The sequence below is a fragment of the Macrobrachium nipponense genome, chromosome 7 (genome assembly GCF_015104395.2).
Source record: "Macrobrachium nipponense isolate FS-2020 chromosome 7, ASM1510439v2, whole genome shotgun sequence".
In the NCBI taxonomy this organism is placed as follows: domain Eukaryota; kingdom Metazoa; phylum Arthropoda; class Malacostraca; order Decapoda; family Palaemonidae; genus Macrobrachium; species Macrobrachium nipponense.
This window is the reverse complement of record NC_061109.1, coordinates 42,147,347-42,164,502: the sequence shown is the minus strand read 5'-3', so window position 1 is coordinate 42,164,502 and position 17,156 is coordinate 42,147,347. Positions and strand designations below refer to the sequence as shown.

Sequence of the window (17,156 nt, the reverse complement as noted above, 5' to 3'; positions counted from 1 at the left end):
TTATGTACGTACATACTTGAGTTGTCATGAAAACAAAAGTACTAGAACACAACTTATAGGAATACTGTCTTCATTTGGGCTAATGCCTGTCTGTATTCTAAATATTTATTAAACGATATAGTTTGTTAAGGTTTTGTACAGCCGTGCACATTAGATGGAATTTATTACTCTTTAAGATAATTATAGTAATTGCAAGTGCTCCAAGTAATTATCAACAGCTTCATCAACTATTACGATTAGTTTCTAGTCCATGTTATTACCAAAGAAATGTGATTTGATTTTTGTCATACAAGTTCATTAACAGAGATTTACACCTAAGATTTTGAGATTTGTCTGAAACAAATTATATAAATACATCAACTTTTGGGTGAGTTTAGGAATTGACAAATGGCAAGATGGCTGTAGGATTACTTTTTTCACTAATCTCCTTTAATCAGAATATTAGTCTGGTTAGTCTCAGAACCCGTTTAATCCAACAATCGTGGGGTTTTATTAACAGGCGATAACGTTTCAAGGAAAATGACTTCAACCACAAAGTTATTCTACGAGTTTTTACTCGTTTTATTAGACATGTCATGATCAGTCTCATTCCTCACAAACACTTTCCATTTTGTACCTCAATCATACAGTCTTATCTCTACTCCCTGTAAAAACATGTGCAGGAAAGAGCTTGATGAAATTCAAATGTATGGAGGAAGGTCTATCGTTGATTACATCTAACCTCAGACTCAATATTTTTTTCCTCAGTGATGCCTACATTGCAGACTTTGAAGCCTTTACCAGGAATGTTTTGTGGTTTTTATTTTTCCCCTTAGTATACAGGGAAAAAACGGGTCACCTTTAACAAGCCCAAGCATTGTCCCATAGTTAAGAGTCAAGTCACGGTGGTCGATCAGCATTTTCAGAGGGCTTCTTTGGTGTTTAGGGAGCCTACACTCATCCTTTGCCTAATGAGCATTCCAAATAATGTCTCCTAGTTCACGTGTATTTGTTTGTAAAGATAGCTTGCCGTGTACCTTCCATCGTTTGCTAAAAACTGGCTATAAAGAATACAACACTGAGAGATGGTTTATCTGTTATCTTCATGATGCTGAGGTCGGGAGGCCTTTGTCATTTAAAATTCGCCTCCATTAATTCTCATACTTTCGTACAGGAAGATATTTTAGACTTCTGACTTTCCTCGTGTCATCCTGTTTAAGGACGAGGTCAACAAATTCCTTGAAACTTTTACTCTCTCCGGCATAGTTGGACAACAGATACAACATCTCCTTGTGGTCACTGAGAAATATGACATTTGTCAGCACAAAACCGTCATTTTTACCATATGACAAAAGAGACAGATGTGTCTTGGACGAAACGTTTTTCATGTGACAGTTATTTCCTTTTAACTGTCTTGGCTATAATTCCTTTCTAAGATTGTTTGCAGACTTCAAGTTAGTACTTTCATCAAGATTCTCAAAAAACACCTACCTACTGCCTATATTATGTTATAGCTTACTCACAAAATGTTGCATTTTGCAGCAAACATTTTATTCTTCGTTAACATTAATCCACTCTAGGGTCATTGTCTACTAAATTGAGCAAGCTTTATAAACTCGACAAAATCTTATATCATTTTCCCCAAGAACCAAGGAAAGACTACAGTGAGAACGGGTCTGACTTTCTATGATGTTTTGCTATGATGGCTGTGAACCTTTCTGGCTACTTCTGTTTTGATCATGAAAATTAGTCGTAGAACATGTTTTTGTTCGTTTCCCCTCTCCTGAATGTTGTAAACTAGCTCAACTCACTGCAAATGTGTACATCCACCTACATTTAATATACCCGTAATAAACACGATGCTAGTAGGGTAGCTTCTTATGAGCTATTCAGCATACTTTACAGAGGATCATTTGTTAACGGAATATCATCATGATTATGTTCATTGAATCAAATAGTATAGTTTATTCAGTTTTTTAAAATGTTGATACAAACCTTCCCATCATTTTCTTTATTCTATCAGTACACTGATGACGTGGTCAAACCATAACCATCAATGAAGATACTTTTATTGGTATATGGCTTTTGCAGGCTATCAACTGTACTCAGGTTTTGCATCACAGAAATGTTACCACTGAGATTACAAGCATTTGGTTCCCAGAAACTTGCTGCTAACAGCCAGGCCCTCCAGTTTAAGAGCTACTTGATGGAATGGTTAAATATTATTTAGTCCCTCTGTGATTCGTCAGTCAGCTGCCTCATATTCCTTATATTTTATGCAATCCCTTCCAAGAGATAGAGACTGTATTTTTATCTGAAGCATTTAGGCTGTCTAGGTATTTTCTCCTAGATGGGATGGATTTCATTCAATAGAATCTTTTTCTGCAAAAAAATTAATATACTTTGAAGTTTCTGTTTCCATTTTTATTTGTTCATTTCCTTCTTTAACTTCTTCAATTCTAATTTTAATAGTAGCTGATAAATAAATCTCTAAATGTTTTCATCTAGATTCTTCCAACATTAAGTTTTAATATTAGTTTAAACTTTAAAATTAACTTTCCTAATTAACTATTCAAGTAATGTAGAACAGAATGACGTTGCTCTGAAAATTCTATACACATGTACCAGGTATCTTTCATCATTTCAGAACTGTTTGCATCATGACATTCCTAAAATTATTCCCAATTTTAAGTTAACCATTATCTTGGTTAATTTTACTGATTATCCAGATCAATAACTGTCCATATGTTTAACTTGTACTGATTGGTAGGATAATCCCTGGGGAAAATTATGGTTAGATATGAATGTAGTTTCAAAGACACTTATACAGTATACTGAATGCCATTGTTAATGTGATTTGTAAGTTACAATGAGGCATTAGCAGTTTATTTCTGCATGTCTCCTCCTGCATATTATAATCATAGGTATATTCACTCGAAGACAGAGGTTAAATAGATACTAATGATAAAGGGAACAAACCTTGGTCAAAAATCCTTTCCAAGCACAAAAAAGAAAAAAAAAAGCTCTGAAAATAAAAAGCAATATTTTCTTTGTTAAGTACAGTCATTACATTGTCCTTGACTTAAAAAGTTACCATCATATCACTGGTAACCAGATTAACTTTCTTTAGCTTTTGACTTATGATGATCATCTTGTTCATAATTATGTGACCTCTGTCACTTGGTCTCTTGGTGCTTATTTTTAAGCGTTGTGTAAATCTTCTGCAAAATAATCTTCTTAGTCCCATCTGGTAATAAGTTTATCGAGTCATCAGTTAAGAAACTCTTACACTGAAACTAATCTAAAGTTTTAGGATAGCTACCCCATTATGTTTTTGTGTGCTTTCAACTTCATTAAGTATTTTTATCATCTGTTGCTTGGTCTGAAATTACTTGTACTTCACAGCAATTACTTAAAGTACACAGTAAAGCATCAGTCAATACAGTGATATTTCACTAGACACAGTGACTTTTTCATGAAAAGCCATTGTTGAAGAGTTTAGAAACGAGCACCAGTAATATGATGGTCAAGTGTCAAAGTGTTCAAATATATTTCATGACAACAGTATTTAGGAATGTGCAACACAAGTAGTGGTTTCCCTTCGTAGCTTAAGTTTATCCAAAATATTGGATATTTCTCATGATGTAGATCTTGAACTTTTTTTTTATTGTATTTCTTTGCTGAACTGATGCTAACCTTTCAGTACCATAAGTTTAAGGGTAATTTTTCATACTTTTTTCTCTAGGTATTAATACACAGAACTTGATAAGAATTGTTCAATCACGCAGACCACTTCATTTTAAAAATTTACAGCGTTATATGCTTATCGATATCCCACAGCCTCAGTTTTCTTGTTCGCTATTCTAACTTGAGGCTCATCCAGTATGCAGTGTCTTTCTTGACCTCTAAGTACGAAAGTAAACTTGTGTTTTATTAAAAAAAATCTACTTGGCAAAATAACGTCAATATTCTTGTCCCATACGACGGTATGTTTAAATCGTAATCAAAATACTTTAAAATTAATGACTCCACGGAATCACTCATTCTTACCACAGTGATTTTTGTAGTATACTTGACTTCAGTTACCATCACTCCTCGTTTGGTTACAGAGTATTCAAGCTAGTCCAGTAAATAACATCTATAATCTCATAGAACTACTCATTGGCGAAAATGGGCATTTCCTTAAGTTCATAACATTATCTTAATATCACTAAACTTGAGATCTGGTAGGTCCACAGTTTTGATTTTATAAAAAAAAAAAAAAACTGCATTTTGTGTTAGGAAAAATCATTTAGCCTTACTAGTACTCTCTGTATTGCGTGTTCTTTAACATTCTAAAAGTATACCCAAAGTATAATAATTTTCAGTTGTTACATCCTGCAGTTGACAACGATATTTCATCTTTTATTAACTGTATTAAGAAGTGAACACTGGCCTGCAAGCATCAACAGAGCATCGTCAAAAAGCTTTATTTACAAAATTTTGGGAGTCAATCGGTTGTTCATCTCCTTAGCCTGGCAAATTATTTCAAGGTTTTAATGCTTCCACAACATTTGATGTAATTATGGTATTGGAAATGAATATCTACTTTCATGTAATATATTCGTTTGATATCTTGGGCTTTGATATTGGTAGAGAAGTTTAGTACAGATAACAAATATCTGCTCTTTTGCATAACACCTGTAGACTTACAATTACTGTACACGCTTACTGTTCATGACTAAAAGTAAACACAAAAATAAGAATAAAAAGCGTATGACAAAGTAACGCTGAAGGAAATTTTTAAACTAAAGTGCGTTTCTTTCCAGCATCCACTTCATCAATCACTTATAACGTGAAGGAAACTTGCTTTTCATCTGACATATCTCAGTTTCCACCAACAATGAACTTAAATAGAACCAGCTTTGACTATTGCTAGTGGCAAGCAATCCTTTTCATATCCAAAAGCACAATAGGAAATTTGCATTCGATTACAATTCTGGTATAATACGTTTTTTCTAGTAAAGTTGTGAGTTCAGACAGTTGTTGAAATGGGAGGTATTCTAACAATGTTGCAGAGTACCACACGAAATTCTTTACTAAAATCAGATGTGTTGAGACTTGCTAATCAAATACTGAGTTTAGATATATATCTTCTTTTTTAGCATATGATTATCTGTTAAAAAATGTTCTCGTTTATTAATTCTCATTGTGGAAGAGTGCACATATGGCAGGAGGTTTTGCAGATAAACGGGTCATGTTCGTCATTAGTTTTCATATTTAAAAAGGTCGTCACTCATCGGAATATCCAGGAGTCAGGGCGGCACTGGTCTTCAATTTGTCAGACTGTTCAGTAAAATAGTACTGATACTCTAGACCAACGAATTCACATATTAATACAAACATTATACCTGAGTCACACATAAGGCCTGATACTGAGATGTATACTATTTTATATGGCTAAAATGACATTGTTACCCAAGGTATTTATTCATAAGACCGCTCACAGTGCTTTTAACAATTTCAGATTCTGTCCTAAATTATTTCAGTATTACTTGAAACCACATAATTCTTTTCATGTTGGGTAATTTTTGGTTTTCCATTTTTTAATTATATGGATCTGAAAATAGGAATATTCCCGGCAGTTGCAAGTCGTTCTCAGGATTAACATTTCACTATCCATTACATTTTGCATGACTGGTTTTGAAATAATATTCCTTTTTTATCATCAGGGCCAAATATTTGAACAGTAAATAACACGCTACAAAACCCTTCTCCCTTTGTACGCGTACCAGTTGTGAACATTTGTAAATATACAATTGTGGGCTCTTTAGGTATTCCAAGCTAAATTATTACCAAGCATTACATCCACGAAGTTCTTTACACAAAACCACTGCCTCTTATTCAGTTTGAAATAACTGTAACTATGTTATATAAATTATAATTATATATATATATATAGTCTGGAAACAAAATTCTTCTCATGAACGTCACTTATGTCACATTTAATTTGTGCATATATATATATATATATATATATATATATATATATATATATATATATATATATATATATATATATATCTATACACACACATATATATATTGAAGAAAGTATCGTACCTTGGCATATTACTTTAATGATAGCGAAAACGTGTAATGAGTAAGTCAGTAAAAAAGGCGAGCTATAACGTTTAAAAGGAAGTAAATACTTTTAATATAACATTGTTCGTATTTTTACAGGTAATGGGGAATATAATACGTAAAACAGTTAAGGGAAGTAAAGGAGACTGAAAAAGTTTACTAAATATCAGAAGTTGTTTTTCTCTTAACAGAAGGAAAAGTTATGAAATATTCCTATTTCTAACTACTTCACGTAGGTTGTAAAGGGGAAATTCATTTTACAGACGTAGCTGTGGGATGTGAGAATTAAGTTAACTATTCTATATACGATATAGCCTGTTGTTTTACATTTCAGAGTGATAAATTACCCACGTAGCTATCATAAACTAAATCTAGTTTAAAGTTTTCCACCAGTATTAAATCGAATCTAATTAGTGAAAGAATATTGCTTTGAAAGAATATTGTTTTTTTTTCACATCAGAAACTCATTATTATAGAAGATTCCTGTCATGAGGGACATCAACAAACATGTCTTCTTTAGATGACATCACTTGACTACCATTACAATTGAACAAACTTTCCCTCACGGCATCTTCATTCATTTTCGACAGGATTACTTTCTTCGTCCTATGAGAGGCCGATGAGCAGCCCAACCACAACGCCTTCCCCAGCACCTACACTGCCTGGTCTCTTGGGACACATCAAAGTCAAGAAGGAAGTTCTTGAACACCCACGTGATTCTTGCAAAGGTAAGTTATTCTCAGATGATAGTTTCCGGATGCAGGGGGCTACGCTTGCGTGACCGCCGCATTCTAAGAACAAAGAATTGGTGTAACAGCATTGCTGTGGATAGGACACAGTTTTCTTGTGTTACACCTACGTGTTTGTGTCTATGTTTAGATTTTTATATTAAAAAATGATCTTTATCCAACGCTTTAAGAAAGGGTTGTTGCCTAATGTAAATTTAACGACATTTCCAATAAACCTTTTCGGTTATGACTGCGGATAGAAACAGTTATTATTAAGTTTTGCCGATCGATTGTTACTCCCACGACTGTTTCTGGAGCCATAATTGTTCAATATTCTACGAACCATTACTTATTGGTTTTATAAACGCAAACGTGTACGTACAGTTTAGGGAAAAAGAATATTTAGATCTCTGGAATGGCGATGATTACAAAATCAGACCACATGTTGCTTTGTTGAAAACGAAAAACATTCTCCTCTCAATAAACATGACTAGTAACAGATAATGAGGTATAGCGGAGTTGTTTAGTATACACTTAAGAAAATAATAAAATCGACTTGGAAGAATTTCACAGATGAATTTATAACATGGCAATTTATTTAGCAAGCATTAATTTACTTCCGAAGTGCTTTTATTTAATTATGAAATTCTGACAATATTCATACAGATACGAATGAATCATCAAGCAAGGTATACTGTGTCAGGAACACAGCACAGATTTACATTACACAATAATACACTATAAAATGTCAGAAACTATATGCAAATCCTTTCCAATAGATGCAGTTGTCAAATCTTGGTAAGGTTAATTTATTTCTATCTGTATGTAAGATTTTGTGAAGTTGCTTTGCAGCTGACTTTGATATACAACAAAATCTCATATTTTATATCATTGGCCTCTTTAAATCTTATGAGTATGGTGCTGGGCTTGGTCAGATAAATTTACAATATAGTTCTTTTTTAATAAATAAAAGTTGTTAACTCAGATTTATATGTGTAATTAAAACAGCAAAACTCAGATTTATATGTGTAATTAAAACAGCAAAAGTTATCCAAACTTAGATGTCTGATGTAACATGTTCATCTAAAGGTCTACATAAATCACTCCAGTTCTAACTGATTAACACCATTCGGCAGAAAAATATTTGTTTAAAGCTTGGCTCATCTTAAGAATCCCTGTTCGTTTTCTTGGAATGTAATGCAAAACAGGGCTTTTGTTTGATTAAATAGTTGTTGAAATCACATTTATTTAATTTTCCGCAATACGTAGCAGCCATGGCATTTTTTCGAATTCCTGTTTGTTTGAGGCCTATTCCTGCATAAAAGTTCAACTTGAGAGCGACAAGGAAGCGACGGCGTCTTTAAAATATGACGTCACTCTCTTATTTTAGACATTTCGTGAATGTGTTCTTTATGCAGAAATGTGTCCAACACTTTTACGAGACCGCTGGGATGTGGCCTCTGTTCTGAACTTCCCTCCTGGGAAATAACAACGCTGATGGGTAATTCGGGCAAAAGCAAACAGTAGATCCCATCACTGAACAAGTACAGTCGGCTTCAAAATAAACTTAACTAAAATGTCAAGTTAGATGCGCCTACCAATTGACATTCCTCCTTAGATGGGAACTTTTTTTTTATTCTTACTTTACCCTACCAGAGATGAGCAGACCATCAGCCTATGTAGGCCAGCCGAATGCCTAAATAATAAAAAAAAGTGCTCAAGAAAATGGAGTAGGTCAAAGAGGGGGGAATAAAAATTCCGATGTTACATCTGGACGTAACTTGTTTGTTGATATTAGAGCGAATAAAAAACTAACGATGATTCCTGTACTTAAATGCTAATTATCCGTTGCCTGCCATGAGGCTTGCAAACACGACAAGCAGCAACAGAATACCTTTTCTAAAAGTTCCTTCCGTTTGCATCTGGTATTTGTACCCAAGGGCAAAGATTATTTCGTCACTTGGCAATGCCTTTGGTATGAGGTGTTTCAGCAAGGCGTCACGTTTTTAGTTGTGATCCTGTTTCCACTAGCCATTGTATTATGTGCCATGAATGAAAGGTAAATCTAGCGTCTTGTGAAAAATAATGCGAAAGATACGGTGTGAACGTCATGGAGTTTTAATTTTACAATAGCGGCCCGCTCTCGTTCAGACCACGTCAGCACAGATGTACCTAGAGCGTGTAACACGTAAAATAGCCTTGTTATAAGCAGTGGGACTCTAAATGATCTCGCTATTCAAATGGAGTATGATGAATGACGATTGTAAACCTTGTAAGCTCCGGTAGCTAAGAATACCTGACCCAATAAGAACCTTTGATGGATATGAGCAGGTGACATCGCACCTGGTGAGGTGCCATCCATAATACAGCCTCACCTTCGCCTATTTTCTCGTAGGCATAATACGTTCATTTAAGAACTTTAAAAGGCTGTGGCAGTAGAAACATATACACAATGTATAATTTTTCATAATGCATAATTAAGATGAATATGTAGGGATTTGTTCGAACCCGTTATGTAAGTACATGCTGATAAACTGATTTATGATTAAGTGAATCATGACATGTCTTAATGTCTTAATCCTCGGAGACAATTTGTAAGACACAGTGCGTCTGACACTTGTAAATGCCTGCAGTCGGAAAACATGCTCATGGTTATAAATATGTTGCGAAAAGAGAGATTTTGAAAAGGTTTTGAGGTTACTGATATTTCAGTCATGGAATATTATTATTCTACATTCAGACTTTTATGCCAGCCGTAAAATTATTATAATTATTATTATTGATAAAATTTGACGAAAAATCACGTTCCAGTTGATAACAGGGAAAAAAATCCCCATTAGTCAGATTTGTGTTTCTATTTTCTGTGTTATATACACATTTTCGCACAAACTGTTTACACAGTATTGTTCTTAACTTACGGTAGCTCCTACTATCATCTTCACAAGGACAATTGAAAATGATAGCAAGAACTATCTTAGGCAAGAACACTACTATGCAAATAGTCTACGTGTGAAAATGTGCATAAAACACAAAATACAAGCACAAATTTCACTAATTGGTCTTTTTCTTCTATAATTATTATTATAATATTTAGGTTTACAAAGTGGCGTACCGTTTAAAGAATTTATTTGCCGTTTACAGTTCCTTAGTTACAACATTGCAGAATTTTCAGTTCGGGAATTTGTCAAACTACCTTTACAAATTATGGGATGTGCATCTTATCTTCAATCACTATAAAATATGATACTCCTGCTGATTTTTTTATCATGTAGTAATAGTATTAGCATTATCACGATGTGGTATCATTTCCCATCGCTACTTCCCCTTTCTTTCATGCCCTGCGACACATCACCTGTTCGGTATGCCCAAGGTAACACAGACACGAGACCGATGCCAACCAAAGACGACCCCCCCCCCCCCCCCCCCCCCCGCCCTTTCCAACCATCCATACCCGTAGAGGCCCTGTAGCCACATGTGCTTTTACCCTCTACAATGGTATTTACAGCAATGGCAACGCTGCTGCTGCTGGTGTTGTTTCAAAGAGGCTCTGACTTGTCTAAATAAACTGTTTCTTACCTCCGCGAAAATTGGAATCGCGGTGCAGCTTCGCTCTCTCTCTCTCTCTCTCTCTCTCTCTCTCTCTCTCTCTTCTCTCTCTCTCTCTCTCTCTCTCTCTCACGACTTTAGCCTTTTTGGCTCATTCCGACAATGAAATGAGAGTTCTCTTCACGTACAATTCGTCCTGAAAGCAAGCAAACAAACAGTTGTTGACGAAAATATTTTGTTCGTAATTCTAATTAATCATGGACGTATTTACAAGAACAACCTTTCTTCATTTTTGGATATTAAGAAAAAGAAATTATGTTTAACTAATAAAATCAACTATACTATATGTGTATATATAGTATATATATATATATATATATATATATATAAAAGTCATCTCTTCGGACATGGGGAATGGGCCAGTAAATGCCTTAAGAACTGACTTACTAAAAAAAATAATAATAATGAAGATGAAATAGTATTAACAGGTGTAAACGAAACGAAGAGAGAGAGAGAGAGAGAGAGAGAGAGAGAGAAAATTGCAATATCCGTGAGTCAGGGAGTTTGGCTCCTCATCAGGGGAATGTCAAGAGGGGGGCCGTGAGTAGGTCACGAGGCAACAGCTCCACCAAGACGCCCAAAATGTGAAGAGAGGAGGACCATAGAATTCGAAACTATGGCCAATCTCCAGTGCTCTCCCTTTTTCCCCGGTCACGTGAAATCCGGCTACTCTTATTCTCTTATTTACCTGTGCCGCTGACCGGTGCGAGTAATTTGGGAGTATTCCAAAGAGCGATCTCTCTCTCTCTCTCTCTCTCTCTCTCCTCTCTCTCTCTCGGATACAAGAAAAGATGTCTCAAAACGGCTACACTTCACAGAAGAACTGAAAATGATCATTGTTATGCATCGAGAATGTGATCATGCATGTATATTTAGTAATGGATGATGTATAGTTCCACTCTTTTCTCTACGAAAGTTCCTCCACGATCCTCCCTGTGCCACGTGTTCAATCTAAAAGAATCGCCATTGAGACGTTGCACCACAAATAAGAAAAGGTAAAACCAAACACCATTTTGATCAAAGACACTCACACCCATATATATATATATAATTATATATATATATATATTATATATATATATATATATATATGTGTGTGTGTGTGTGTGTGTGTGTGTGTGTGTGTGTGTGTGTATTATACACAGTAGTTTTAATCCTTAGCTTGAGAGGTTAATTTCACGAAGGCATTTTGGGCAAGTGTGTAGGTGAGGATGGACGTTACCCAGATATATTGCGTTGCAACATTATATGTTCTCCAGACATTCGCCCGTGTATGTACGTATGTATGTTTGCATGTATATCACACTCTTACTGTATTCTTTTCTGATGCGTATGTGAGTGTGCAGACAAACGCGACGGGGCGTGCATGTCTGTGGTTGTACGTTTGTGTTTGTGCGTTCATGGACGATTGTGACGTCACGGCTGGAGCGCCCATTGCGTGTGGGAAACGTCACCGCTTCATAAATCATGACACAGTTCGTCTTGCAGGCGCCACACCATCTTGAATTATGAGCCTCGGCCGCGATGGAGGGACGACATGAAACTTCCACATCTGGAAGATACCAGGAAAAGGAGAAAAGAAGGAAATGAGCTTTTCCTGCGAAGTCACCCACGTCATGTTCCTTGCAAAAGAGGAAAAAACGGGGGCGGCAGCGGGAGACTTGAAGGCTCTCTCTCTCTCTCTCTCTCTCTCTCTCTCTTGGACTTAAGTACTGAAAATTTAACTATCCATTCTGAATTCTTCATTTTTCCAGTTTTTTTTTTATTTTCTTAAATCCTCGTCGTGGATGCGCAATATCCCAGCAGGTGTCATTTTGCAGAGGATACTTGCACGCACTCGGGCACACCCAATATATATATATATATATATATATATATATATATATATATATATATATTAGAAACTAGGAAAACGCAGCGCAATCTACCATATGCGAGCTGCGAGTTGTCATGCTGCTGTTGATGGTGCGGAGGTGAATTTAAAGCGATATTGTTTTTAGGAAGCGTCGTTGTTAAAGGGTAAACGGAAAGGAAGACCTTTCGGACGGCTTCCTGTGTATCACTGTAGTTGTGTCGACTTCCTGGTGTAATAGTATCGTTGGGTGGGGTAGGCGAGGAAGACCTCCGAAGGTGGGTGTGTAGGGGTAGGTGAAAGTAGAGAGGCGGGATTGTGCCGAGTAAGGAAAGGAGCTTGTGCGAAACACGGAATTTAACCTTCGGTAAACTGGAGTCTAACCTCGATGACGTCTTACGAGTCGACGAACTTCATCATTTTGTCATCACTAATAGCTACGTCTCTTGAAAATCTGTTGTCCAAGGTGATGGAGCCGAGACCAGAAAGGTTTGCTTTCGTTCTTTTCAAGTCTATTTCTTCTTCTTCTTCTTCTTCCTTGAGAGACGGAATTTGCAGTGATTCCGCTGGTGTTCATAATACGTTGGTGCAAAACAGGATAATCAGAGAATCGAATTGATACGTGTTGTTGTACCCCTCAACCTCAGCGTTGGTAATATAGATTGAGATTTTGCGTGGGAAGAGGCCAGATTAGTATTGACCTTTGCCGCCACTGGGAATGGCTTCCAATTCGGAATGGGGTCCTCCTAGGGCAGGGAAGGGGTCTTGCTCTGGGTAAGCGATGATGCTGGCCCACCAATGACGTCACTAACTAAAGCAAAAAGGGTAGCCTGGGAGAGGGAGGGGAGCTTTGTGAGGGGACGGGAGGTTGGGAGCCGCACAAACCGGTGAGGGCGGTTGAGGGAAGTTTGGGTTGCACAGAGGAGACTCTCTCTCTCTCTCTCTCTCTCTCTCTCTCTCTCTCTCTCTCTCTCTCCCCGTGACGTCACATCACTATGGATCACACAGGAACGGCACTGTCGTCGAGTGGCGTGACGTCATAGTTCCAAGTTTTACTGCAGTACAGAGGCGGCGGCGGTGGAGGAGGAGGGTGTTTGACATCACAGTATGTCGGAATGAACGCGGATTCTGGACTCTTTCTTGGTCGTACACGACAGAAGAAGGTGCACACCGCAAGTGTTCCTCAACATTTCGCCACAAATGTGGTTTAGATGTCGAAAGCTTGCCTTCTGGAGTGTTGCACTCATGTGCCGAGGGTCGGGGGGTTGCGGGGGGGTCGACGCTCGAGCCGAGGTTGACCTTGTGGGGAGGCACGTTGCAATGAGGTCTTTTACGTAAGCCGGGAAACTGAGGTGCACAGAGAATCGTTACGAGTATATTTAAGAATTGATGTGTGGGCGGACAGGTAAAGAGTGATCCAGACATGCTAGTAGGAGTCAAGGGACGATTACTCTAGGGTATTTTTGGACTTGTACACCGCTAGATATTATTTCTCTGCTTCTTCTTTTCTAAAGTCTTGCCTATCTTCGAGTTCAGTCTCATTATGAAATCTCCACTCAACGTAGCTATGATGACCCTCGCATCTGAAAGGACAGCGTGTTTCTTTTCAGGTGAAACATCAAATTTTTAAATATCCTTTGGACTAACATGACAAAACATGATAGTTATTTATTTTCCAGTGGGATCTACAGTTACCCTGCAAGGGTCAGGTCACAGCGCTCGTGCACGCAATCCCTCCGTTCGAAGTCAAAATTCGTTTCGTTTGAAAGTTTCATCTACATGAATGTGATGTCTCGATCTAATGGTCACGAAGGCGCGTCTCCGAGGAAGCATCGATCTAGTTTTATTTTAGCTCTCTCTCTCTCTCTCTCTCTCTCTCTCTCTCTCTCTCTCTCTTTGTTCTTTACGCGTCCACATTATTCTTGTAACAACGCTGCATTAGGCATTCAGCACGCAATGGTTACGTAATTCTTTTCTTGCTGGTTGTATAATGTTTGTTTCCTAGGGAGATTTTAGCTGTTTACACGGTCGTAGGAGGAGGAGGAGGAGGAGGAGAGAGAGAGAGAGAGAGAAGAGAGAGAGAGAGAGAGAGAGAGAGAGAGCTGTTTTTTCTAGAAAAACAACATTATAAAAGATGAAAAGTGAAAAGTATTTGCACATGAATACTTACAAATGCACACGCACGCACGCACAGATACACCCACAGAAACACACGCACACACACACACACACACACATATATATATATATATATTATATAATATATAATATATATACATGTATGTATATATATAACCCTAATTTTTCATATGTATTAAAAACCCATAAATATTCACTTCCAAAATAAAGTGAATAATCCTACGCAAGAACAGAGGGCAAACAGTTGCTGTATCTATACGACTCATGACTGTTTATGTCTATCTAAAAAGTATTTATGTGTGACTACGATATATATATATATATATATATATATATATATATAGAGAGAGAGAGAGAGAGAGAGAGAGAGAGAGAGAGAGAGAGAGAGAGAGAGACTAAGTAGCTGAATTCATGTAATATTGTATATTCGCACAATGAATAAAATCATGCTTGGAATGTGATAAATGAGCTATAACATTATTTCCTTTAAAAATGACACTGCGCCTCACCCCAAGTATTCAAGCTTCGTGGCTTGCATTTAACGCGTTGCAATCAGATATCAACATCAACCAACATCAATTGTAATGGACGATGGAGCAAAGTTGCTTCCCGATTCTCGAGCTGGGTATTTATTTATGCATGTGAAATGATGAGAGTCCGTGTGGAGGAAGCAGCAATAGCGGAGGGCGAGAGATAGCCATTGATCCATCCACCTAACCAGAAGTATCTGTTTTGCTCCGAATCATGGTACTCAAGCACCCCGCCCGTCTCCGCCGCTCGTTGGACACTTTTACGTCCGAAACTTCGTGGATTTAATGACTTCGAGAACACGGAACTGCTGCTGCTGCCTTTTCGCAAGGGAGAAGACCTCCGTGAGATGCGAATTCAGTTTAGCCGAAATAATACACAAACACACACACATATATATATATACCCTTCTACCGTGTTCCTCCGTGCTACATTGGACATATATATATATGTATGTATGTATGTATGTATGTATGTATGTATGTATGTATGTATATATATGTATATACAAGGCAGATAGATAGTTTTGGTGGAGACCAGCCAAATATTCGTAAAGTGCAGACGATGGGACTCTTTGTACAAATATCGTGGCTGTAAAATGAACAACAGCCGGGGATTTCGCATGAAATAGTTGGCCAGGAAATGATCATTTTATTACCTCACCGATATTTGGTTCAGGTGTCTGAGTGTTGTGTTCGCTTACAACCTAAATTTCTGAGCAGATGTCATCGCTTAAACTGCAGGCAGTTGGGTCGATACACGAAGGGTAATGTTAAAGGATGGAATTATTGCGTGGGTGGACCGCTACTGAGGGCTCGCTGAGGAAGGGTTAATGGAGGGAGGATGGGAGGGAAGGAGAGTGAGAGGATGAGGGCTGGAGGAGGAGGAGGAGGAGGAGGCTGTGCTGTTAGGGGTAAGGCAGGAACGGCTTGACCTACTTTCTGACAAGTTATGTAAGAGAGAGAGAGAGAGAGAGAGAGAGAGAGAGAGAGAGAGAGAGAGAGAGAGACCGATTTAATGAGCCTTGAAAACATTCGAGGGAAGAGACAGAAACAGAATGATGAATGGATATGCAAATGGCCATACATAGGAAAGCTCCCACCGTGATAAGAGTGGCTACGCGTTGCCCATCTATAGCAATGCATGATTGGCGCTCAGACTCATAGAGGAAAAGAAGCCTTAGAAGAGAGAACAAGAAACGTCAGCAGAAAGAAAGAAAAGGAGGAGACATTATTATACCATAAGACAAACAAGGAAGGAGATTTAAAAAAAAATAAACGGCGTAAACCTTCATGAAAAAGTGGAAATCACAAACGCGAAATCATGCAGAAGAATTCCTGAGAAACTTTTAACCTCAGGGTATCATATGGTCTTCCCCGTAGAGAAGTATCAACATTTTCTGTGTAAGCTTATCGCAGATTTTGAACTGACTTGCCTCGCAGAGGCTGAGGCAACAGATATAACGCATGAGGCAAAATTTGGTTCATTGGGGGGTATTTTAAAAGATTTTCAAGGAAGTGGATGCTTCCAAGTAAAACCAGGTTACAGATTCATTTTGAAGAGAAGTTCAGCATAAGTTTTAGTCTTAAAAAACTCCCTTTGCAGATGACTATTAAAAGAAATATTGATAAAGGATAAGCCGACATACCTGAGACCTTTCATTTTTTTCTGATATTTACATGTTTTCTCACTCCTCAATGAAAAAAGAGATATCTTATTCACAAACACTAAAACTTGCACAACGTGCGATTTGCTTAGATCTAAAGCCAAAATTTATGTTGTGTAAAGATAAACGTAACAGTTACAGAGGTATTTTGAAGAACAGCTCAGTCGAGATTATATAACCCAGGGATACAACAAATGAGGGCTGTTTCAACGGTGTATCTGGTTGGGGGGAGGGCAAGTCGGAGCCACAGAGACGTGATGGGGCCATCTCCCTAGGTCCTCCTCCTCCTCCGATGCCAGTCGTGGCTGGGGAGGTGGACTTGAGGTGGCCGGGCGACCAGAAAACAGGTCAAGGTCACAGTTGAATTCGAAGGTTAAGAGAAGGAACTGAAAATGAAGGGCAAGACATAATAAAAACTTGCAGACGCGAAAAAGCGAGAGAGCGTCTTCACGTTTCCTTTGGGTGTCGGGTCAGTTTCCTGGCCCCATTTCACTAAAACTTCAATACAGCGTTTTCACAATACGTGAGTCGTCAT

The 17,156-nt window shown here is 37.7% G+C and overlaps 1 protein-coding gene across 12 annotated transcripts in view; it reads left to right on the top strand.

The window, feature by feature from the left end:
- LOC135217344 (ecdysone-induced protein 74EF-like) overlaps positions 1–17,156 on the top strand; it is an 865,315-nt gene that overhangs the window by 743,362 nt on the left and 104,797 nt on the right. For all 12 annotated transcript variants that reach the window (XM_064253154.1, XM_064253153.1, XM_064253155.1 and 9 more), the window contains one exon: positions 6,693–6,830. In XM_064253154.1, coding sequence (XP_064109224.1) covers positions 6,693–6,830 — 138 coding nt within the window. The remainder of the gene's footprint in view (positions 1–6,692; positions 6,831–17,156) is intronic.